Source organism: Peromyscus leucopus, chromosome 10 (assembly GCF_004664715.2).
Source record: "Peromyscus leucopus breed LL Stock chromosome 10, UCI_PerLeu_2.1, whole genome shotgun sequence".
NCBI lineage: Eukaryota > Metazoa > Chordata > Mammalia > Rodentia > Cricetidae > Peromyscus > Peromyscus leucopus.
In genome coordinates, this window is record NC_051071.1 from 50,835,022 (window position 1) to 50,854,034 (window position 19,013).

General features: G+C 41.9%; 1 protein-coding gene across 1 annotated transcript in view; it reads left to right on the forward strand.

The window, feature by feature from the left end:
• Positions 1-19,013, forward strand: part of Nwd2 (NACHT and WD repeat domain containing 2) — a 155,032-nt gene that overhangs the window by 86,762 nt on the left and 49,257 nt on the right. The window contains exon 3 of the mRNA XM_028868140.1: positions 7,885-8,001. Coding sequence (XP_028723973.1) covers positions 7,885-8,001 — 117 coding nt within the window. The remainder of the gene's footprint in view (positions 1-7,884; positions 8,002-19,013) is intronic.

Genomic DNA, 19,013 nt, shown 5'->3' on the forward strand with positions numbered 1-19,013 from the left:
TCTATTCCCTTGTTGTACTCGGTCATTGGTAGGGTGATCTGAGGAGTCTGGTCTTTAGTTTCTTAGTTCTTTCCAGGTCCAGGCATTGTCCCGTCTGATGTACAGTTGGCAAACATTTCCTCCCATCCTCTACACTGTTCCCTCCGCTGTTGGTTTCCTTTGCTGTGCAGAAGGTTTTTTAATTTCATGTGCTCCCATTTGCCAATTGCTGTAATTATTTCCGGAGCTCTTGGAGTCCTTAAAAGGAGATCCCTAAAAACTGTGTTTGATGCGTGTAAAGGCCAAGAAAGCTAGAGACATCCATTTTTAAAATCCAAACTAACTACAATGTAATAAGATTGCTTTTAAGTGTAAGATGACATCATTCCCAAGGAGGAAATGCCCGAAGCAATACAGATCCACTAGATGAGTGTAGAACCTCCCCCTATGACAAATAGCAACAGTTTTCCTTCTGTTTGGAATTTGTTTTAAAAATAATATAGGAGTGGGAGACATGGCTCAGTGGGTCAGTGCAGGCATGGGGACCTGAGTTCAGATCCCAGCACCCACATTAAAAGCTGAGTGTAGCTACAAGCATGTCTATAATTCCAGTGCTGTGGTGGGCAGAGGCAGAAAAAGAAGCAGGGCTTACTAAGGCTGCCTAACCTCCCAATTCAGTGAGTGACCCTGTCTCAAGGGAACAAGCCAGGAAGAGTCCTCCACCGGTCTCCAGCCATGCACAGGTATGCACACCCACACATACTAACTCACACACGCACACACAACACCATATACAAACAATATCAGTCACGTAATCTCTGACTTTTGTGTTTTATATCCAGATAACGCTCTATAATGTGGAGAGTTTTGTCAAGAAAACATTTTGGTGAACATTTTCTCAAAGGCTCTTTGCAAGTGACTGATAGTGTTAGGGCACTGTAAATTCCAATTTGATCGTTCTCCTTCGGAAGGCGGATGGCAGTTGAAACATTAGGTTACTAACTGTTTCTTTCAAGTTGCTTGATAGTTTTATAATGCTAGTGTTTAAATTAATTTTGTCTTATTGCTGGGGAGGATTTTTAAGGGCTTTCTTGGTGATTATTTTGTTTTCAGGTCAATTGAGTGTATAATCATTAGCAGGATAAATCAGCCTCCCTAAGAATTTAAAAAACCAAATGAGATGGTTTTAAGTTAAAAAAAAAAAAAGATAAAAGTCAAATAACTTCTCTAAGTTTTCCACTTAAGTGATTCAATAAATAAAGGCACATAAACGTGCTGTTGACAAGACAGTCGGGCAGCAAGTGCATTATGGGGGCTGCAGCACCTGGGCATGAAGCTCAAAGCTCAACTTAATTTCTTTAAGTGTATAATAAATCTTGTCTTGTCGAGCACTTTAGCTCCAAGTGGTTTTTCCCAGTTATTGATCATGTAGATAGACGGCAGATCTGTTGGCCCAAAATGGAGTTTTGCATTGCATAAGCTCAATGTTTTCATGTATTTATTCCCACCCCACCCCACCCCACCTTCACAGTGGCTTGATTTTATCTTTTGTTCATCATTTAACGCCTATGAAGATGCATAGGAAAGCACAGTTTAATGGAGAAAAATTGGAGGCAGGAGAGTATTTCAACAAAGCTACTGAAGTGAGAAGGTGGGCAGCTTGTGAAGGCCTAAAAGAGGGTACCAGTGAGCAGACTGTCAGGATAATAGATGCGAACACTGTGACAAAGTCAAGGTGACACCTAGGTCATGGAATGCTCTACCTCCTACAAGGCATGAGACAATGAAAGGAAGACCCCTGTTGGACATTTTTTCCTGGTCATTTGCTCCACACCTCCTTAGATCCGAATATTTATCCTTTAATATCTAGGTGCTTGGCTTAAACATCTATTATTCTTGCACCCAGCTACACTATGGGCAGGGAATATAAAAACAGTAGAAAACTACAATGTAAGTAGATGTACAAAGAATCGTTTTGAAACAGCTTTATTGAGGCGTGGTCTTCAACTGTATGACTCGAATGGATGTTTTTGTATGTTCACAGTTGTGTGGCAGTTAGGAAAGCCAGTATTAGAACACTTACGTCACTCCAAACAAAACCCTGTGCCTGTGATACAGGCCCACCTCTTCCCCCCTCTCCACTGACCCTAAGGAACCACTCTTTTGCATCCTGTCTGTATGTGCCGACTGTTCACATAAGTGGATCATGTAATCTGGAGCCAGTGTAACTGGCCTCTTTCCATTAACGTTTTCCAAGTTCACCTGCACTGTAGCCTGTAACCATATCTCATTGCTCCTCTTGCTGCCGAACGATCGTGTGGTAGAATGCCAGTTGTCTCTGCATTCTGGCTGCTGTAAATAATGAATGCCCCTATGAACATCCGAGCGTGAGTTCTCATGTGCACACATGTGGCCACTATTCTCGGGTTTGTTTCTCTGGACAGTGGGTCATGTGTTAACTCTGTTTGACTACTTCAGCAGCTGCTCGACCTTCACAGTGTCTGAGCCACTGTGTTTCCACCCAGAATGCACAGAGATTCCAGTCTCTCCTCATCTTCAGTCTTTTTGGTTACAGACACCCTGCTAAATACATAATTGTGATCTTCCTTGGCTTTGACTTATGTTTCCCTGATAATAAATAATACCGACTATCTCTTTATAATTGTCAGAAATGCATATATATTCTTTGGAGAAGCATCTACTCAGAATTTCTGCCCACATTTAATTATTGTTTTTCTATTGTTGTAGAGCCATCAACATTCTTTATGTATTCTTGATATTCTGATTTATGATTCTCTTCTTTTTTGTGAGGTTATCATTTTTATTTCTTTGTTGTCTGTTGCTGTTTTCATTGGTGTGTAGTTATCGTACATAGTACTGAGTTTTCTTAAGGATATTGTCACACAACCACATAATATATCTGAACATATTGCCCCATATGCTCCCATCCTCCCCCTTTGTCCTCCCATCAGTCATTCCTACTCCCTAGATAGTTTTGCGCATCATATATACATGTGTGCTGTGGGATGTCTTGTATGCTGTAAAAATATGTTGCTATGATTGATTGATAAATAAATGCTGATTGGCCAGTAGCCAGGCAGGAAGTATCAGACAGGCAGGACAAACAGAGAAGAGAAACTGAGAGGTAGAAGCCTGGGGGAGACACCAGCCTGCCGTCCAGGTAGCAACACGTAAAGGCAACAGGTAAAGCCACGGAACATGTGGCGACATATAGATTAACAGAAATGGGCTGAGTTTAAGTGTAAGAGCTAGACAATGGTAGGCCTGAGCTAATGGCCAAGCAGTTTAATTAATATGAGCTTCTGAGTGTTTATTTTATAAACGATTGTGGGGTCGGTGGGGCTGGGCAGGACTGGAGTAAATATAAAAATAATCAAGTGGTCAGCCAGATGGCTCAGCAGGTAAAGTCATTTGCTGGACAAGTTTGGCAACACGTATTTGATCTCTGAAGTCCACACAGAAGAGGCAGGAGAGAACAGACTCCACAAATGTGTCCTTGAATCTCCACACAAATACCATGGAATGCCCATGCCCATAGTCACCTTCACATTTTAGCAGATTCCTCAGTATTTCATTTTACAAAAGTATGTCATGTGTATGTATTTTACTTCTTTTCTAATTATCCCGGTAGATGCTCCAGTAGAGTACTGAATAGAAGTGGTGAGCATGAACATCTTCTCTTCTTTTTCATCACCAGAGGAAAACTTTCAGCTTTTCTCCATTAAGTACAATGTTGACTGTGGAGTTCTCACAAATGTGTTTTACCTAGCCGAGAAAGTCTGTTTCTGTTTCTACAGTTGTAGGTATTTTATCATGAAATGTGCTTCAATTCCATCATGCTTTTCCTCTGTCTACTGAGATAATCATCTCAATAAATGTCCTTTATTCTGTTAATGTATTGCATTAACCAGTTTGTCTAACATTTTAACCAACTTTGGATTCCAAACAAACCTTACATGGTTGTCTTGTATAACCACATTTCTATGCAACTAGATTGGACTTTCTAATATTGTTTGTTGAGGACTTTTGCGTTTAGTCAGAAAAACATCAATCTATAATTTCCTTAGGATTTTCTGTCTGATTTTTGTACTTGAGTCATACTGTACTTAGAAAGGGCCCCCTCTCCTTCACATTTTTGAAAATACTTGTGAAGAATTGATATTAATTCTTCTTTAAATGTTTGACAGACATTACCAGCATATCCATCCGGAGCTGGGCATTTCCTTTTAGCAATATTTAATGCATTATTTATTATTTGATCCTTTTTAATTAATTAAATTTATTTATTTATTTTACATCCTAACCACAATGTTCCCTCCCTCCTCTCCTCTCATCTCCTCCCCCCACCTCCCCTCTGCCACCCCCAGAATCCTTTCCTCCTCTGTTTCTGTTCAAAAGAGGCAGGCCTCCCATGAATATCAACAAAGCATGACATATCAATTTGGGGTAGGACTAAGCTCCTCCCCTCATATTAAGTATTGCTAAAGCAACCCAGTATGAGGAATAGGTTCCCAAAAGCCTGCCCAAGTGTCAGAGACAGGCCCCGCTTCCACTGTTAGGAGTCTCACAGATAGATCAAGCTACACAAGTGTCACACATATGTAGAGGACCTAGATCAGTCCCACGCAGTCTCTTTAGCTGTCAGTCCAGTGTCTGTGAGTTCCTAGGAGCCCAGGTTAGTTGTTTCTGTGGGTTCCCTTGTGATGATCGTGAGCTCCCCACCCCAGCTTGTACAATCCTTCCTCTCTCTCTCTTCAACAGGATTCCTGGAGCTCTGCCCAGTGCTTGGATCTCTGCATCTGCTTCCATCAGTTACTGGACGAAAGCTCTCTGATGTCAATTAGGGTAGTCACCAATCTGATTACAGGAGATGGCCAGTTCAGGCACCCTCTCAACCATTGCTAGGAATCTTAGCTGGGGTCATATTTGATCTCTTCTTAAAGATGCCTGTGCATTGTATATTCTGTCTGAGTCAGCTCTGTTCATTTGTGTCTCCTTGGCAATTTTCTCATTTCATCTCAGTTCTAACTTAATGACGCACAGTTGGTTGTTTCTAGTATATTCCTTTGTACTTGTTATTCATCTAGATTGGGTAATAATAACATTCCACTTCTGGTGTTAGTGCTTTGAGTCTCTTCCCTTTAGCATCATTGTAATTTTCACTAAAATTTTATTCCGTTAACCTTTTCAATGACGCTTTATTTTGTTGATCACCTCCATTTTTCTAGTTCCTAAATTCCCATGATGGGCTGTTCTTTCCTCTTTCTGATTGGTTACACTGTTCGTGTTTACTCTTCTTTTTCTAGTGGCTTCAAAGGAAACTTAGGCACTGACTGGGGAGGTGGGGGAGTGAGAAGAGTGGGTTGGGGGAAGCTGGGGTCAGGATGCATTGTGGGAGAGAAGAATCTGTTTTCAGTTTAAAAGAGAGAAAACTTTAATATAGTTCTTCTTAGCTGCAATTTCTTTCTCGGTGCTACGTCGACTGCCTCCCATAACCTTAGTATGCTATGTCTTTATTTTCACTGTCTGAATTTTTTTTTATTTCCCTTGGGATTTCTTCCTTGACCTGTGTGCCTTTTAAAAGCGCTGTCCTTCTCATGTGTCACCAATTTGGGGAGTTTTCTTACTAGTTATGTTATAGCATGTGCATCTCGACACGGTGCATCGTCCACTGTGATGTCGTTGTCCTGCAGTGAATGATTCATGTCCCGCCAGCGTCACATGGTCTATGTGTGATTGTCACGTTGTACGTGGCACGGTCAGGAGTATCATCCACACAGCCATGAGTTTGAGGGCTTTTGATGCTTGGTTGACTGTTGGCTGAAAATGCCCTGTCCTAGAGGCTGAGAGTGGAGTCGACAACTGAGAGCACTTGTTGCTCTTGCAGAGGACCTGAGTTCAGTTCCCAGCACCCACATTGGCAGCTCACAAGCATCTGTTAGCTCCAATCCTTGGGAATCCAACACCCTCTTCTGACCTCATGCCTGTGGTACACCAACATACATTCAAGCAGAACACTCACACACAAAATAACAAAATACATAAATTTTAAAAGTAAATAAAAACCATTTTTAAAATTTCCTATTTTGACATTTATTTTATATATTTTATATGTAACAGTTTTTTTATATTGTAACAGTTTTTTATATTGTAACCATTTTTTATAGTGTAACAGTTTTTTGGCAACGGAAACTGAGATGTCTAAAACAGAGGCACTTTCTAAATCACACAGAAGGAATAAGATCAAATTACTTATCAGTGACTGACTTTACAGCCCTGTCTGTTCTATTTTCTTGACAGATGAATTCTGTGCCCTCCTGAAACTCAGTAACATACAGAACTGTTCTCTGGAATTTGGTGATGGGGCATATGCTGTTTCTCCCCTGCCCAGCCTAAGAGTCAGCAGCTGCAAGGAGCCAGAGAGCCCTTGAGAAACTGAACTTTACATCTTCGTTTATTTGTCTTTAATTTTCAGTGCCCCCAGCTAGAGAGTCTCCAATTGGTCAGTCGAGTTATCACCTCATTGCCGGCTATCCCCCGCTAACACTGCGTGGTTAAACCTTACAATGTAGTGTAAGTAGAAGAGTTCCCCAAGTCAGCGTGGGGAGTTTCAGATATGCTAGAAGTTCTGGAATAAACTGGGGACATTTTTTTTAAGATTTATTGTCTGTATGTCTTTCTGTGTGAGCTTTGGAACTGGAGGTACAGGTGTTGTGGCTCATGAGTCATGGTTGCTGGGATCCTAACTCTGCGATCCCCTAGGTTGAAGAGCAAGCATTCGCTACCAATGAACCATCTCTCCGGATCCCTCCCCCACCCTTTCTTCCTGGGAATGATTTTTAAAGATATTATCATGGGTCTATCAGGCCTTCTGAGAACTTAAATTCAAGAAGTCAGATCTCTAGTAGATGCCCAGGCTGTGTGGAAACCACAGGCGAGAACTGGGATGCACACATAGTCGCTGGAATCTGCCTGCATCACAGAGAACTGCCATTCTCCTGGCTGCCTCTCACCTGAGGCCAGCCAAACTACAAGGAAGGCAGGAAGCTTCTCTTTCCGGATGTGAGGAACTCGGGAAGGGAAAAGCAGCAACCTTCCAAGCCTCAGGCGGGAACAGTTACATTATGCAGACTGTGCTGAGTAAAGGGAGTGAACCCCTGCTGCTCTCCGTGGATCTTTTCATAGAACTGCCTTCTGAAAGTTTTGACAGACTTACAGAATCTTCCCAGGGAGTGTTTGAAGTCCGGAGATAGAGGGCCCTATTATCCTCCTCTCTCAGGAAGGCACACCTTTCTGTTTTCCAATAAGGTTCTTCAGATATGCATTGATGAAAGCCAAATTGTTCATAGATAAAACAGACATAGCCACAATATCTATCCTCTGTAATAAAATGTGATATTAACAGAAGGGAGTTTTTTTTTAAGTTTCTTTTCCTTTTCTAAAGAAATAGCATGTTTGATGTCAGATCAGTATCTTTTTTTAGATTAGTATGTACAGTAGATAATATCTTACAGTGTGATTTGTCATGAGTAATATGGTAAGTTTAATCCCAGACACATCCAGTTTTGCTGATTCAATGTAATTAAATCCTACACTCCAGAACCTCCTACATTCAGCATTTCCATTTCTCTGGGCTCATGTGAGTCCTATATTAGAAAAAATAAATTAAAAAAATTACAATGCTCATTCCCAAACCATCACGGTATAAAACCGTGTCGCTTTAGATAGATCTTGAAAATCGGTGCCCCTCTCTAAGGGAAAGCATGCGGCAAAGAGGAAAGTTGAAAGTCACATTAACTTGACATTGTGAGCAAGACTGAAGCCCACAGGTAAATTTAATTTCCCTGCAAGGGAATTAAAGCTGCTTCATCCATTTGTCTGCAGGTCATAGATCTGTACTGGGGAGTTGATGAAGATGAATGGGACAGCCCAGAGCTGCAGAAGATGCGAATGAAGCTGCTGGAGGAGTGCTTGAAAACTTCTGCAGGTCCATGCTTTGTTGTGGGTATAAAAACACTAATGTTCTCTATTACGTCGTAAGAATGTCAGAATAGTATGTGCTGATTTGTGGGGGTTGGGTTGTTTTTTTAGTGCCAAGGGAAAGACTTTTTAAGTATCTATTTTAAAGAATGTTAACTGTCTCCTTACCCACATCTGTGGGGGAAAATAAAATCTCTTCAGGTTTTCATGAGACACATTGCAAATTAATGATGAATATTTTGAAATGTCAATGGATGAAATGACTTGGAGTTGACCAATTTTCCAACTTGCAGTTGGCAATGAGGATGACTGTCTCTGTCCTACAGTAACTAACATAGCTCTTTCCTCATCCAGCTGTATGATGGATTCCATCACTGCATCTTTTTATTCCCCCAATACTAAATGTCTGGCATTTTTTTAAAACACAATGGCTGAAACATTTGTTGTAAAGAAAACCAAATGTACTAGTCAAACCCAGTAGGAAATGGTGCTTCTTGAGAATATGTCTACAGTGATTTCCAGCCAGAGGCTCACTATAAGCATCAAACATGTCAACAGGGTCTTTTCAAGAAGAACTTCACTATTAGCTAGGTGTGTTGCTCTGAAAATGGTACCTTCTTCTATGTGAGCATAGTGGAAGTGATGTAAGGGAATGGTTCTGTAGTGGGTAGTTGTGCAAAATCACTTCCACGCCTTTGTAAGAAAGCCATGTCTTGAATTCAAACCATGTCTACCCATCCGTGGGAGCTGAAACAGAGGATGTCCTGAAGAATGACCACCATGGTTGAAAGGACCATGGCAGCAAGAAGGCAGATATGGTGCTATAGAACTAGCTGAGAGCTTGCACATTGAGACAACAACCACAAGGAAAAAGAGAGAGCCGACTGGAATGGATGAGGTTTTGAAATCTCAGAGTATAACCCTCCCAAGTGACACACTTCCTCCAACAAGGCCACACCTCCTCCAGCAAGTCCACATCTCTAATCCTTCCCAAACTGTTCCAACTACAGAGGACTAAGCAGTCAGACATATGAGCCTATGAAGACCATTCTCACTCAAACTACCACTGTCATATATGTGTAAGAGAGTTTTTAAGTATAGTTTGCCTGTCCATCCTTACTCAGCTCCACATTGTAGGTCCTGCAGCAATGATTTCAGACCTGACTAACTGGTGGGACATTCTTCCCAAGGACAATAAATTAAATCAAGGTCTGCATGGGTCATAGGCCACTCTTAGTGTTGGGCACATGCCAGGGTATAAAGGGTGTGGGAGTGCCATTTGGGGTGCCAGCTTCTCTTGATTCAACCTTTGCAATGAGCTATGGCAATATGTATTTCCTCACCCTCTTGGAGCTTGCATTCTTCTGTGGCTGGAAGTGGAAAGGGGCACGCAAAATAAATAAAATAGGAAGTCAGATGATGATGAGCACAATGGAGGATGTATTCAGGAAGAGGAAAGGGAATACACAAAAGGGGAGAGATGCGCTATGTTTAATGATAGGTGGCCATTAAAGGAAAATGGAGTAGGTAACGGGGTGGGAAAGATCTGGGCAGATATTCTAGATCAGAGCCCTCTAAGGAGTGGATGCCCAGGCATGTCCTTGGCTTGTTCAGGGAACAGCAAGCAGGCCAGTGAGCCTGGAAGAGTGGGAACAAAGGAGGATGCAGAAGTGAGGAACACCTCTCAGGTCTTTGGAATTCATTTTCACATCATTATGGTCAATGTAATTGAAAACCGTCAATTGGGGGAAGAAAATTTTATTAAAAGAAACAAATCTTTCACTTTCACTCTGGGTAACAAAGGAAGTCAAAGAAAATATACTGAAGAATGGAAAGAAATGATCCTGCTGGCGTCTTAAGAACCATCTTGCTGTGGGTCCAGGGTGGGCCTGGGACGTGCAAACCTTGGAGGGGGCTGCAGTAATAGGGAGGAGAAGCATTACCTGGTTCAGGGGTTTGCAGGACTGATTACGAAAACAGTGACCTAAGTCCGGGGGAAACCTATCACCAGCCACACCATCATCATGGTTCCAATGAGAAATGCCCCCCAGAGGCCCCTTGGCCCCCTGTGGTAGTGCTGTTTGGGGATGTTCTACAACTCTTGGGAGGTGGAGACTTGTAGAGGAAATACGTCACTAAGAGCCATCTTGGAGGGTTTATAGCCTTAGCCCCCTTCCAGTTCACTTTCTCTGCTCCAGCGTGTGACTGAGACGTAGGCCCACAGCGGCCTGCTCCTATCACCCTGCCAACTCCCTGCTGCCGTGACTCCCCACCAGGATAGACCTTCATCCCTCTGGAGCCATCAGCCAAAATAAACTCTTCCTTCCCTGAGCTGTTCTTGGCCATGGTATTTTTCACAACAAAGTACCTAGCGTGCCTGTCCTCAGAGCAAATAACAGAAGCCTCTCAAGCAGGGGAGGTGTGAGAGAAATTCACACCCTGGAACAAAGCTCAGTCCAATTCTTCATGCTCAGAAAGCTGGATTTGAGAAGCCCATGGCTGTGTCTACCTCTTGGCAACTCAGGGGCCATGTTCTCAACAGCTCTGTCTCAATCCAGCCTAGGAAATTCAGAAGTAACAGACACCCCCCCCCCCATTTCCTAACACTCTAGAATGTTGTGCCTAAACTAAAACTACTTGTAGCTGTTAGTTTCAATAGATTACTAGTGGGAGAATGAATAATTTAAGGACTGGAAGTTCAGCAGGTTCTGAGAGCAAAAGTTGACTGACAAGACATCATCAACAACATTCCTGGGTCTGAACCGATCATGTATCCCTCCTTCATTCCCCTGTTACATATTTAAACTCACAGCAGCCGCGAGGAAGCCCTGCAGACAAGTGGATTATTTACTCTAATGCTCCTAAATTATACAAGGCTGGCCTCCGTGTTTATAGGTGAGAACATCTCATAGCTTTTCCTGTTGTCACTATGGTAACTCCAGTGGTAACAACAGGCTTATGTCACTCATAAGCTACAGTTTCTTTGCCTCATACTTCCTTCAGATATCTCCACAAATCCTGGTGCCGCTGTGAGATACAAAGCTTAACATGATAGTTCTCTGAATGGTAAAGATTTGTCGAGGAAATTCACCATTGTTGAATAAAGATGGCTTTACGTGAAATACAGAAAAATCCAGGGCCAGGCAAAGCTTTCATTTGAAATAGCCAGGGAATGAGGAGGCCCAGGGGATAGGGGACTAAAATATTAAATATGTTTGACTCTTTAAATTTTATGTCCAATGACATGTAGGCTATGCTTCTGATAGTAGATAGTCATTTTTACATATTTTTATTACAAAGAGAACAAGAGGCTAGAGCTGGAAGACTGAACACAGGTCTGTTCCTGCCCTTAGAGATTAACTCAAAGACACAGTAGAGAGCATACATCAGCGCTGAAGGAAACGGCATTCGAATAATGAGTAAGGGGGAAACAGCCCCCAAAGCCCCATTTCCACTGAGGTTCCCCTCTGGTTCAGACAGGTGAGCACAGGCCTCGCTGTGTTTATTATCTCCATAAAGATGGGGAGGTAATAAGAGAAAGAATTAACTTCAAAGTTTTATGGTGAGACTTAACCTGCTAATACTTAATGCCTGGATTCTTTGGAAAGTATAAAGCTTTAGAGAGTCTATTATCAAACTCTGAGCTCCTGTGTGGTGAACAATTATGTCATACTGAACATTTTTCTTTTTGAAGATGTTACTGATAAACGGTATTTAGACTTTATTCCAGGATGATTGTGTAGCTCACAAGGTCCATGGTTAATCCTTGCACCATAAAAGCAAACAAATGAAAGAAAAATTATATAGAATAAAAGCAAGAATGGCAATGAGATTATATCAGATTAGAAGTTTCTGCACAGCAAAAGAAAGTAATAGAAAAAAGATACTATATATAGAATAGTAGGAAAATGTTTCCCTGCTATTAATTCAAAACAGGATTATCAGTCAGAACTTGATTTTAAAAATCAAGACAGTCCAAATAAAATGTTAAATGATCACAATAGATACTTCTTACGAGAAAAGAAAATTCACGTGACTAATAAATACATGGGAATGCTCAAGACCATTAGCCACTAATGGGCACAAATCAAATCTACAGTGAAATTTCATCTTATCTCAGTTAAAATGCCTACTATCAAAAGTAAATATATAAAATTACAAATGCTGGCATCAGCTTGGAGAGGAAGGAAACTTAAACATCGTTAGTTGGAAAGTAAACAGGCCCAGCTACTAAGGAAACTGGCAAGGGAGTTCAGTTAGAGGCAGCAGTGTGAAGGACTCTTAAAGAACTACAGACAGAGCTTTCATAGGTGACGTCTGCCTGAAGTGGGTTTCACACATAAAATACTCAATTAAAGCCCAGTGAGATGTCTCCATTGGTAAAGCTCTTACTGCACAAGCCTGACTTCACATGGCTGTCCCCGGCCTCTATACATGCATCATACTATGTGTGTGTCCATACGCGTGTATCATATATGTGTACATACAAGGGGCTAGCAGTCAGTCAAAAAAATAGGAACCTTGTCAGTTGCAACAAGATGAGTAAACCTGTTGGACATTATGTCAAGTAAAATAAGCAAGATGCAGAAAAAACAAACCTTGCTCATTTTCTTTCATATGAACAAATTTTAAAAATACAGAAAAACAGAAAAAGGAAGAGTATTTGAAGTAGAAAGTGTTGACTACTGCCCTTGAAGAGGGAAAAGAGGAGAGTAGCATAAAAGAATAGATCAGTGTGACCATCTCACCATGTACGCATGTGTGGAAATATCAAAGCAACTTTCATTAATTTGTACTTTACAAATGTTAATTCCCATCATAAAATAGGATGCATCAGGTGGTGGCAAGATGTCTCAGCAGGTAAAGGCAGTAGTCTGCAACCTGAGCTGGATTCTCAGAAGCCACATGGTGGATGGAGACAGCTGACTCCTGAAAGTTGCCCTCTGTCTTAGTTAGGGTTTCTATTGCTGTGAAGAGACACCATGGATGTGGCAACTATTACAAAGAAAAACATTTAATTGGGGATGGCTTACAATTTTAGAGGTTTAGTCCATTATCATCACGGCAGGAAACATGGTGGCATGCAGGCAGACATGGTGCTGGAGAGGTAGCAGAAAGTTTTACATCTTTATACGAAGGCAGCAGGAGACTGTATGCCACACTGGGTGTAGATTAAATTTATGAGCCCGCCTCCACAGTGACACACTTCCTCTAACAAGGCCACACCTCCTAATTGTGCCACTCCCTAAGGGCCTATGGAGGCTATTTTCTTTCAAACCCCCACATCCTCTGACCCCCACATGCAAGCTATAGGGTTTACCAACACAATAAATAAATAAATGGTGTTCATGGGGTAGCATTCATTCTTATCTATTTGAAAACTGTAAAATATATGTAATAGATATGACTTTGCTAGGTATAAATTCACGGTAATTTTACATTTTTTTTTTTATTTTATGTGTATGAGTGTTTTGCTTGCATGTATATATGTGCACCACATGCATGCCTGTTGCCTGTGGAAGTCAGAAGAGGGCATTGGGTCCCCTAGAAGTAGAGTTAAGGATAGTTGTGAGTCACCATATGGATGGTTGATTCCATATCCAGGTCCCCTGCAAGAGTAGGTAGTTAAGAGCACTCTCTCTCCAGCCCCGATTTATCAGATCTGACGATGTAAAATCCTCATGTTTCCAGAGAGTGGCAGAGCTAACAGGGAGACAGCTCACAGTGGAGACCACAACTAGCATTTTCCTCAGCTTTTAAGGGTAGACTATATTGTTTTGCCTGTGCCAAGTGTGACACATTCAGCAAAACTTGTCCTCCCCCATCTATTCCACCCATAGCATATCCTGTGGAAACAGGAGCGGAGGCCACACACTGCTAATAACTCACCCTAGCCTTCTTCCTGGTATGCTTTCAGAGAGAGGGGGGCGTTTTCTTCTTGTCATCGTACAAACTTGGGGTAGCACCAAAAGCTACCCCACAGTGTTTCAATACTGACACTGGACCCCCACATCAGGACCAGCTTCTTAGCAAAACGAATGATTTAAATTCCCTCTCAAGATGCCAGGAAAGGAAGATGTACCAAACCAATGGAGATCAGAACAAAAAAAAAAAAAATAATAATTATCAACTGGAACAGACTTTTAAATACTTCCAGAAATTCTCTGCTTTATGTGTCCCGAAAAATACAAGGCTGACAGGAAAAGGCTGAGGTACCAAAACCAGATAGTACCTAAGCAGTTTACAAATCTTGATTTTACATAGATGGAAACTGAGATCCAAAGAAATAGAAGAAATCAGTCTTTCCCAAGTTCCTGCCATCTGCTGGGTGCTATGCAGAGTTCCTTGCTAAACTTCTGAGACTGTAGCTTTCCAGGTTTGTCATTGAGAATGCTGAGGTATAAGTGATTTTTGTAAAGAACTAATAAGGGATATAGTCAAGATCAAAAACCTCCCAGGTATGTGGGGGTGTGGGTGGGGGATGTGCATGTATGCAAGTGCATGTGTGTACACATGGAGACTGGAGGTTGATTTCAAGGTTCTCCCTCAATCATTTCTCTACCTTATTGTTGGAGACAAGGTCTCTCACTGTACTTGGAGTTGACCAATTTTGCTGGACTGGCCAGCAAATCTCAGGGACCCTCCTATTCCTACCTACCAGTAGTGAGATTCCAGGTGTGTATTGCCACACCTGATGTGCTGGCTCATTTTCTGTCAACTTGACACAAGCCAGAGTCATTGAGAATGAGGCATCCATGGTTGAGAAAGTGCCCCGCCAGAGTGGCCTGTGGGTACACCTGTGGCGCATTTTTCTGATTGATGGCTAATGTAGGAGGACACAACTCACTGGGGGTGGCATCATCCCTGGGCTGGAGGTCCTGGGTGCTGTATGAAAGTGGGCTGAGCAAGCTATGAGGGGCAAGCCAGTATGCAGCACTCCCCTGTGGCCTCTGCTTTTGTTCCTGCCTCCAGGTTCCGATGGACTGTTGTCTGGAAATGTAAGACAAAATAAACCCTTTCCTCCCAGGTTGTTTTTGGGGGAGTTGTATTTATCATAATAGAAACCCTAATTAAGACATCTAGCCTTTGTGGGGGTTCTGGGAATCAAACTCATGTCCTCATAGTTGCACAGCAAACACTTTACCAATGTATCTATCTCCCCAGATCCCACAACCTGGTCTGTTTAGTTTTTGTATGTGTGTGGTGTGTGTATGTGTATATGCATGTTTGCATGTGTGTGGGTCCACATGTGTGCAGGTGTGCATGTACCTGGAATCCTGGAGAAGGTTGATTGCCATTTGTCTTTCATGATCGCTCTCCACCTTATTCTTTGAAACACAATCTTTCCACTGAACTCAGAATTACAGGCGGGTCGCCATGCCCACCTAGCATTTATATGGGATCTGAATATTCAAGTTCCAGACTTCATGCCAGGCAAGCACCTTATCCACTTGAGCCATTTTTCTAGCCCTAACCAAAGTCTCTTTAACTCCAAAGCCCACATCTTCCTACTCCAAGTTCCTAATGGTTTAATGAGACTCTGTTTAGTTTCAAAACCCACGTTCATCTCCAGCAATCTGCTGCTTCTTCCTCTACAGATGTATAGGAAGTTTATCATAATGTCCCGTCTTAGCTTACTTCGTGGTGTTCTCTCCCATACACTTGAATGATTTAGACAAAATATCCACTAGTCTAATGACCAAAATATCTTTCTCTAGTAGAAATTGAAGCTGTGTTGCCCATGGACTTATTAAGATTATTTGAGTCAACTATTACATTTCATAATTAACTTGGACATTTCCATCTAATGTCCCTGGGAAGAGAAACTTAAAGCTTCAAAAAAACCTATACTAGATAATGCCAGAGATTCAAATTACAAAAACATAGCAAAGATTTCTTATATATGCCCCACCCCAATGCCCTGCGTACTTCTCTCATATCTCCTTGCAAAACATAAGTCAACCAACCAGAAGTCTATATATGATTCTTGACAAACACATTACATAATGGTGTTCATTAGAACACAGTTAGTCATATATAAGACCCTATTAAGTTCTCTGATCTAAAACCGAGTAGTATACTAAAGTCCTCTTATGCACTGGCTAAATGTAGAGGGAGTACAGATTGAAGTTAGTGGGATAATGCAGTGTTTTACTGATGCTGTGATGAAAAGTATAGAGATAAAAAAAAAAAAATGTGTTCTGGCTCCATAGCTCTGAGGATTCCCCAGAGGAACCAGAGCTTGCATTGATACTGAAAAGATTAAGAGCAAGCCCAGATCTGGAGCAGAAGAAAGAAAATATTGATTCTCCAAAGACCAGAAATTCCTGGATGGAGGCAGAATATGGAGCACGGTGGAACACGAGACAAGAAATGTAGTTTCAGGCCACTCCCTGTGTATTCGTTACTTTTCTGTTGCTCTGATAAACCCCATGATCAAGGCAGCTTAGACAAGAAAGAGTTGAGTGAGCTTGGGTTCCAGAGGGATAAGAACCTATCACGGCAGGAAGACATTACACGCAAAGGCAGACATGGCAGCAGACATGGGAAGCTGAGAGATCACATCCCCAACAGTAATCATGAAGCAGAGCGTGAACCCCAAGTAGGATGAAGCTGTGAACTCTCACAGCCCCCTGCCAGGGACATGTTTCCTCCAGCAAGGCCTCAGCTCCTGAACCTCTCCTGACAGTGCCGCCTGCTGGGGACTAAGAATTCAAATGCCTGAGCCTATGGAGACATTTCGAATTCAAACCAACACACCTCATAAGGAAACTCCAGCATCATTTGTAACGTGGAAAAGCTGAAGATGAGGGCCCTAACTGGGAACATTACCCATATTCCCAAGCCACAGGCATGATCTCATGGAATAAAAAGAGCTGAAATAGAGAGGCAGGCACATATGAGAGACATCTTACAGAGAAAGACAGTGATAATTTAAATCTGGTTGAAAAGCTAAGGGTGAGTCAAGGAGACCATGCTAATACCTCAGGGATTAGCTCTATCTCCCATCCCACCATCACAGATGCTTAAAACCACACCAAAGTACATGTGGTGACGTGAGTTGTAATTGAAAATTTATAAAAAAAATTATTTGCTGAAAGCAAAGTCTATATTATCTGACATGAAGCATGCGTAAGGTTCCTTACCGCTCACACTATCTGTGTTCTCTTCATAATTCTCTTGAATGAGAGGGAAGTGGAACCAGTGTGCAGAACTCCCCCGCCCTACCCAGTTCTGGTCCATAGTTTGGGTCCTTTCCCTTTGGTTCCTGTATGACTTTCTTATTGCTGTAACAACATGCCTGACAGAAGCGAGTTGAGGATGGAAGAGTTTCTTCTGACTTATGGTTTGAGAGGACATAGTCTGTCAGGCCAGGGGAAGTCATGGCAGTGTAAGCATGCAATAGCTGGTCATATTGTGTCTGCAGTCAGGAAGCCAAGAAAGATGAGCGCTGGTGCTCTGTTGACTTCCTCATGAAGTATACAAACCCATGAACTATTCATAATACAAGCCTGAGTACAGTTCCATTGTTTTTTAACATTTTTCACATTTTTATGCAGTCCAGGATACTGATGCATGAGATGCTATCCATTCAGGGTGAATCTTTCTTCCTCAACTAAACCTTTCAAAACATGCCCAGAGGTGTATCTCCTAGGTGATTCCAAACCCGGTGAAGCTGACAATAACTCAGAGCTCTGTGTATACTTTTCATAATCCCTTGAGGGTTTATGGACTCTCAGAAGAGATCATATCTCTGTCTTTTATTCCTCAGACCAAGAATAAAGCTTGAACCACATTAGACACCTGTGCCTACTGAAGTGGGTACACTATTGGTTTTGCTGTTCTTCTTTAAAACTCCAAGGAAGGAATAGTTTTGTGCATCCACATCATGGGTGCAGTGTGAAGAAAATGCTGGAGATGGAAGTCAGAGCAAGTGATCTCACCCTGGGGAAGTATGTGCAAACAGGGGGTGGAGCTTGTGAGGGGTTCTTACTCTACAGACTTTTATTTAGAGCTGCCTGTAGAAGCCCCAGAGTGCTAAAAAGCCCCCCTTATCTTTCTGATCTCTCTCGTGTGCGCACTCACACGCATGCTTCTTTAAATAGCACCCTGGTTGCACAGATACAACTGAAGGAATGCAAATGGCTCCCCAGTTCTTTCTAGAGTCGGTGTGAGACATCCTGCGGCACCTGCAAAGCCACTCTGTAGATAGGAACTGCACAGTTCAAAGCAATTTGAATTTTTGAATATTTTGAATTTCTTACCCCAAAGTTAGACCAGGCTCATGGATTTTTATCAGCCTTAAAGGAGACAGCTGAACAAGCATCTGGAAGAGTCTGGATTATATTCCTGTGAAAATAGTCATTAATTGGCTCCCAACTTGAATCGGTTATAAATACAGAGGTGACCCTGATTAGCCAACAGCAGGGAAGCAATTGTATCTTAATTGACTATGGCAGTCTCAGTGAAGTACTGTACTCAGCTTCCTCCATAATATAGTAGATGAGACAAGCTTTAAAAGAGTATCTATTAGTCATCATATCTGTCTCCATACCTCATTTCTTCAAGGCAGAAAGAATAATGAGGCTAAATCCTGACAAAACAATGTTCAAGCTAACTTTCATTTTTACTTAGTTTTATAACTACATTACCTGAAATGAACCTGGCACAAATTAAATTCAGGAGACATCCCACTTTAGTCCACCTGTCTCTAATGGTGGGCACTACACAGTGCAAGCCATACCCAAGGTCTTGGTAACATAACTTTGTCTACACAATCATTACACAACACAGTAGAATAACCCAGAAGCCCAAATTTACTAAAGGCCAGTGACTATACACACACAGACACACACAGACACAGACACACACACACACACACACACACACACACACACACACACACACACGCATTTGATATTGCAATCAATAAGTAAAGCTTTACTTTTTATCAATTTGTTTTCTAATCATCTCTGACTATTTGACCAGTAAACTCTTAACTTGTTTATTTAATAAAGTTCGAAAGCCAGAAG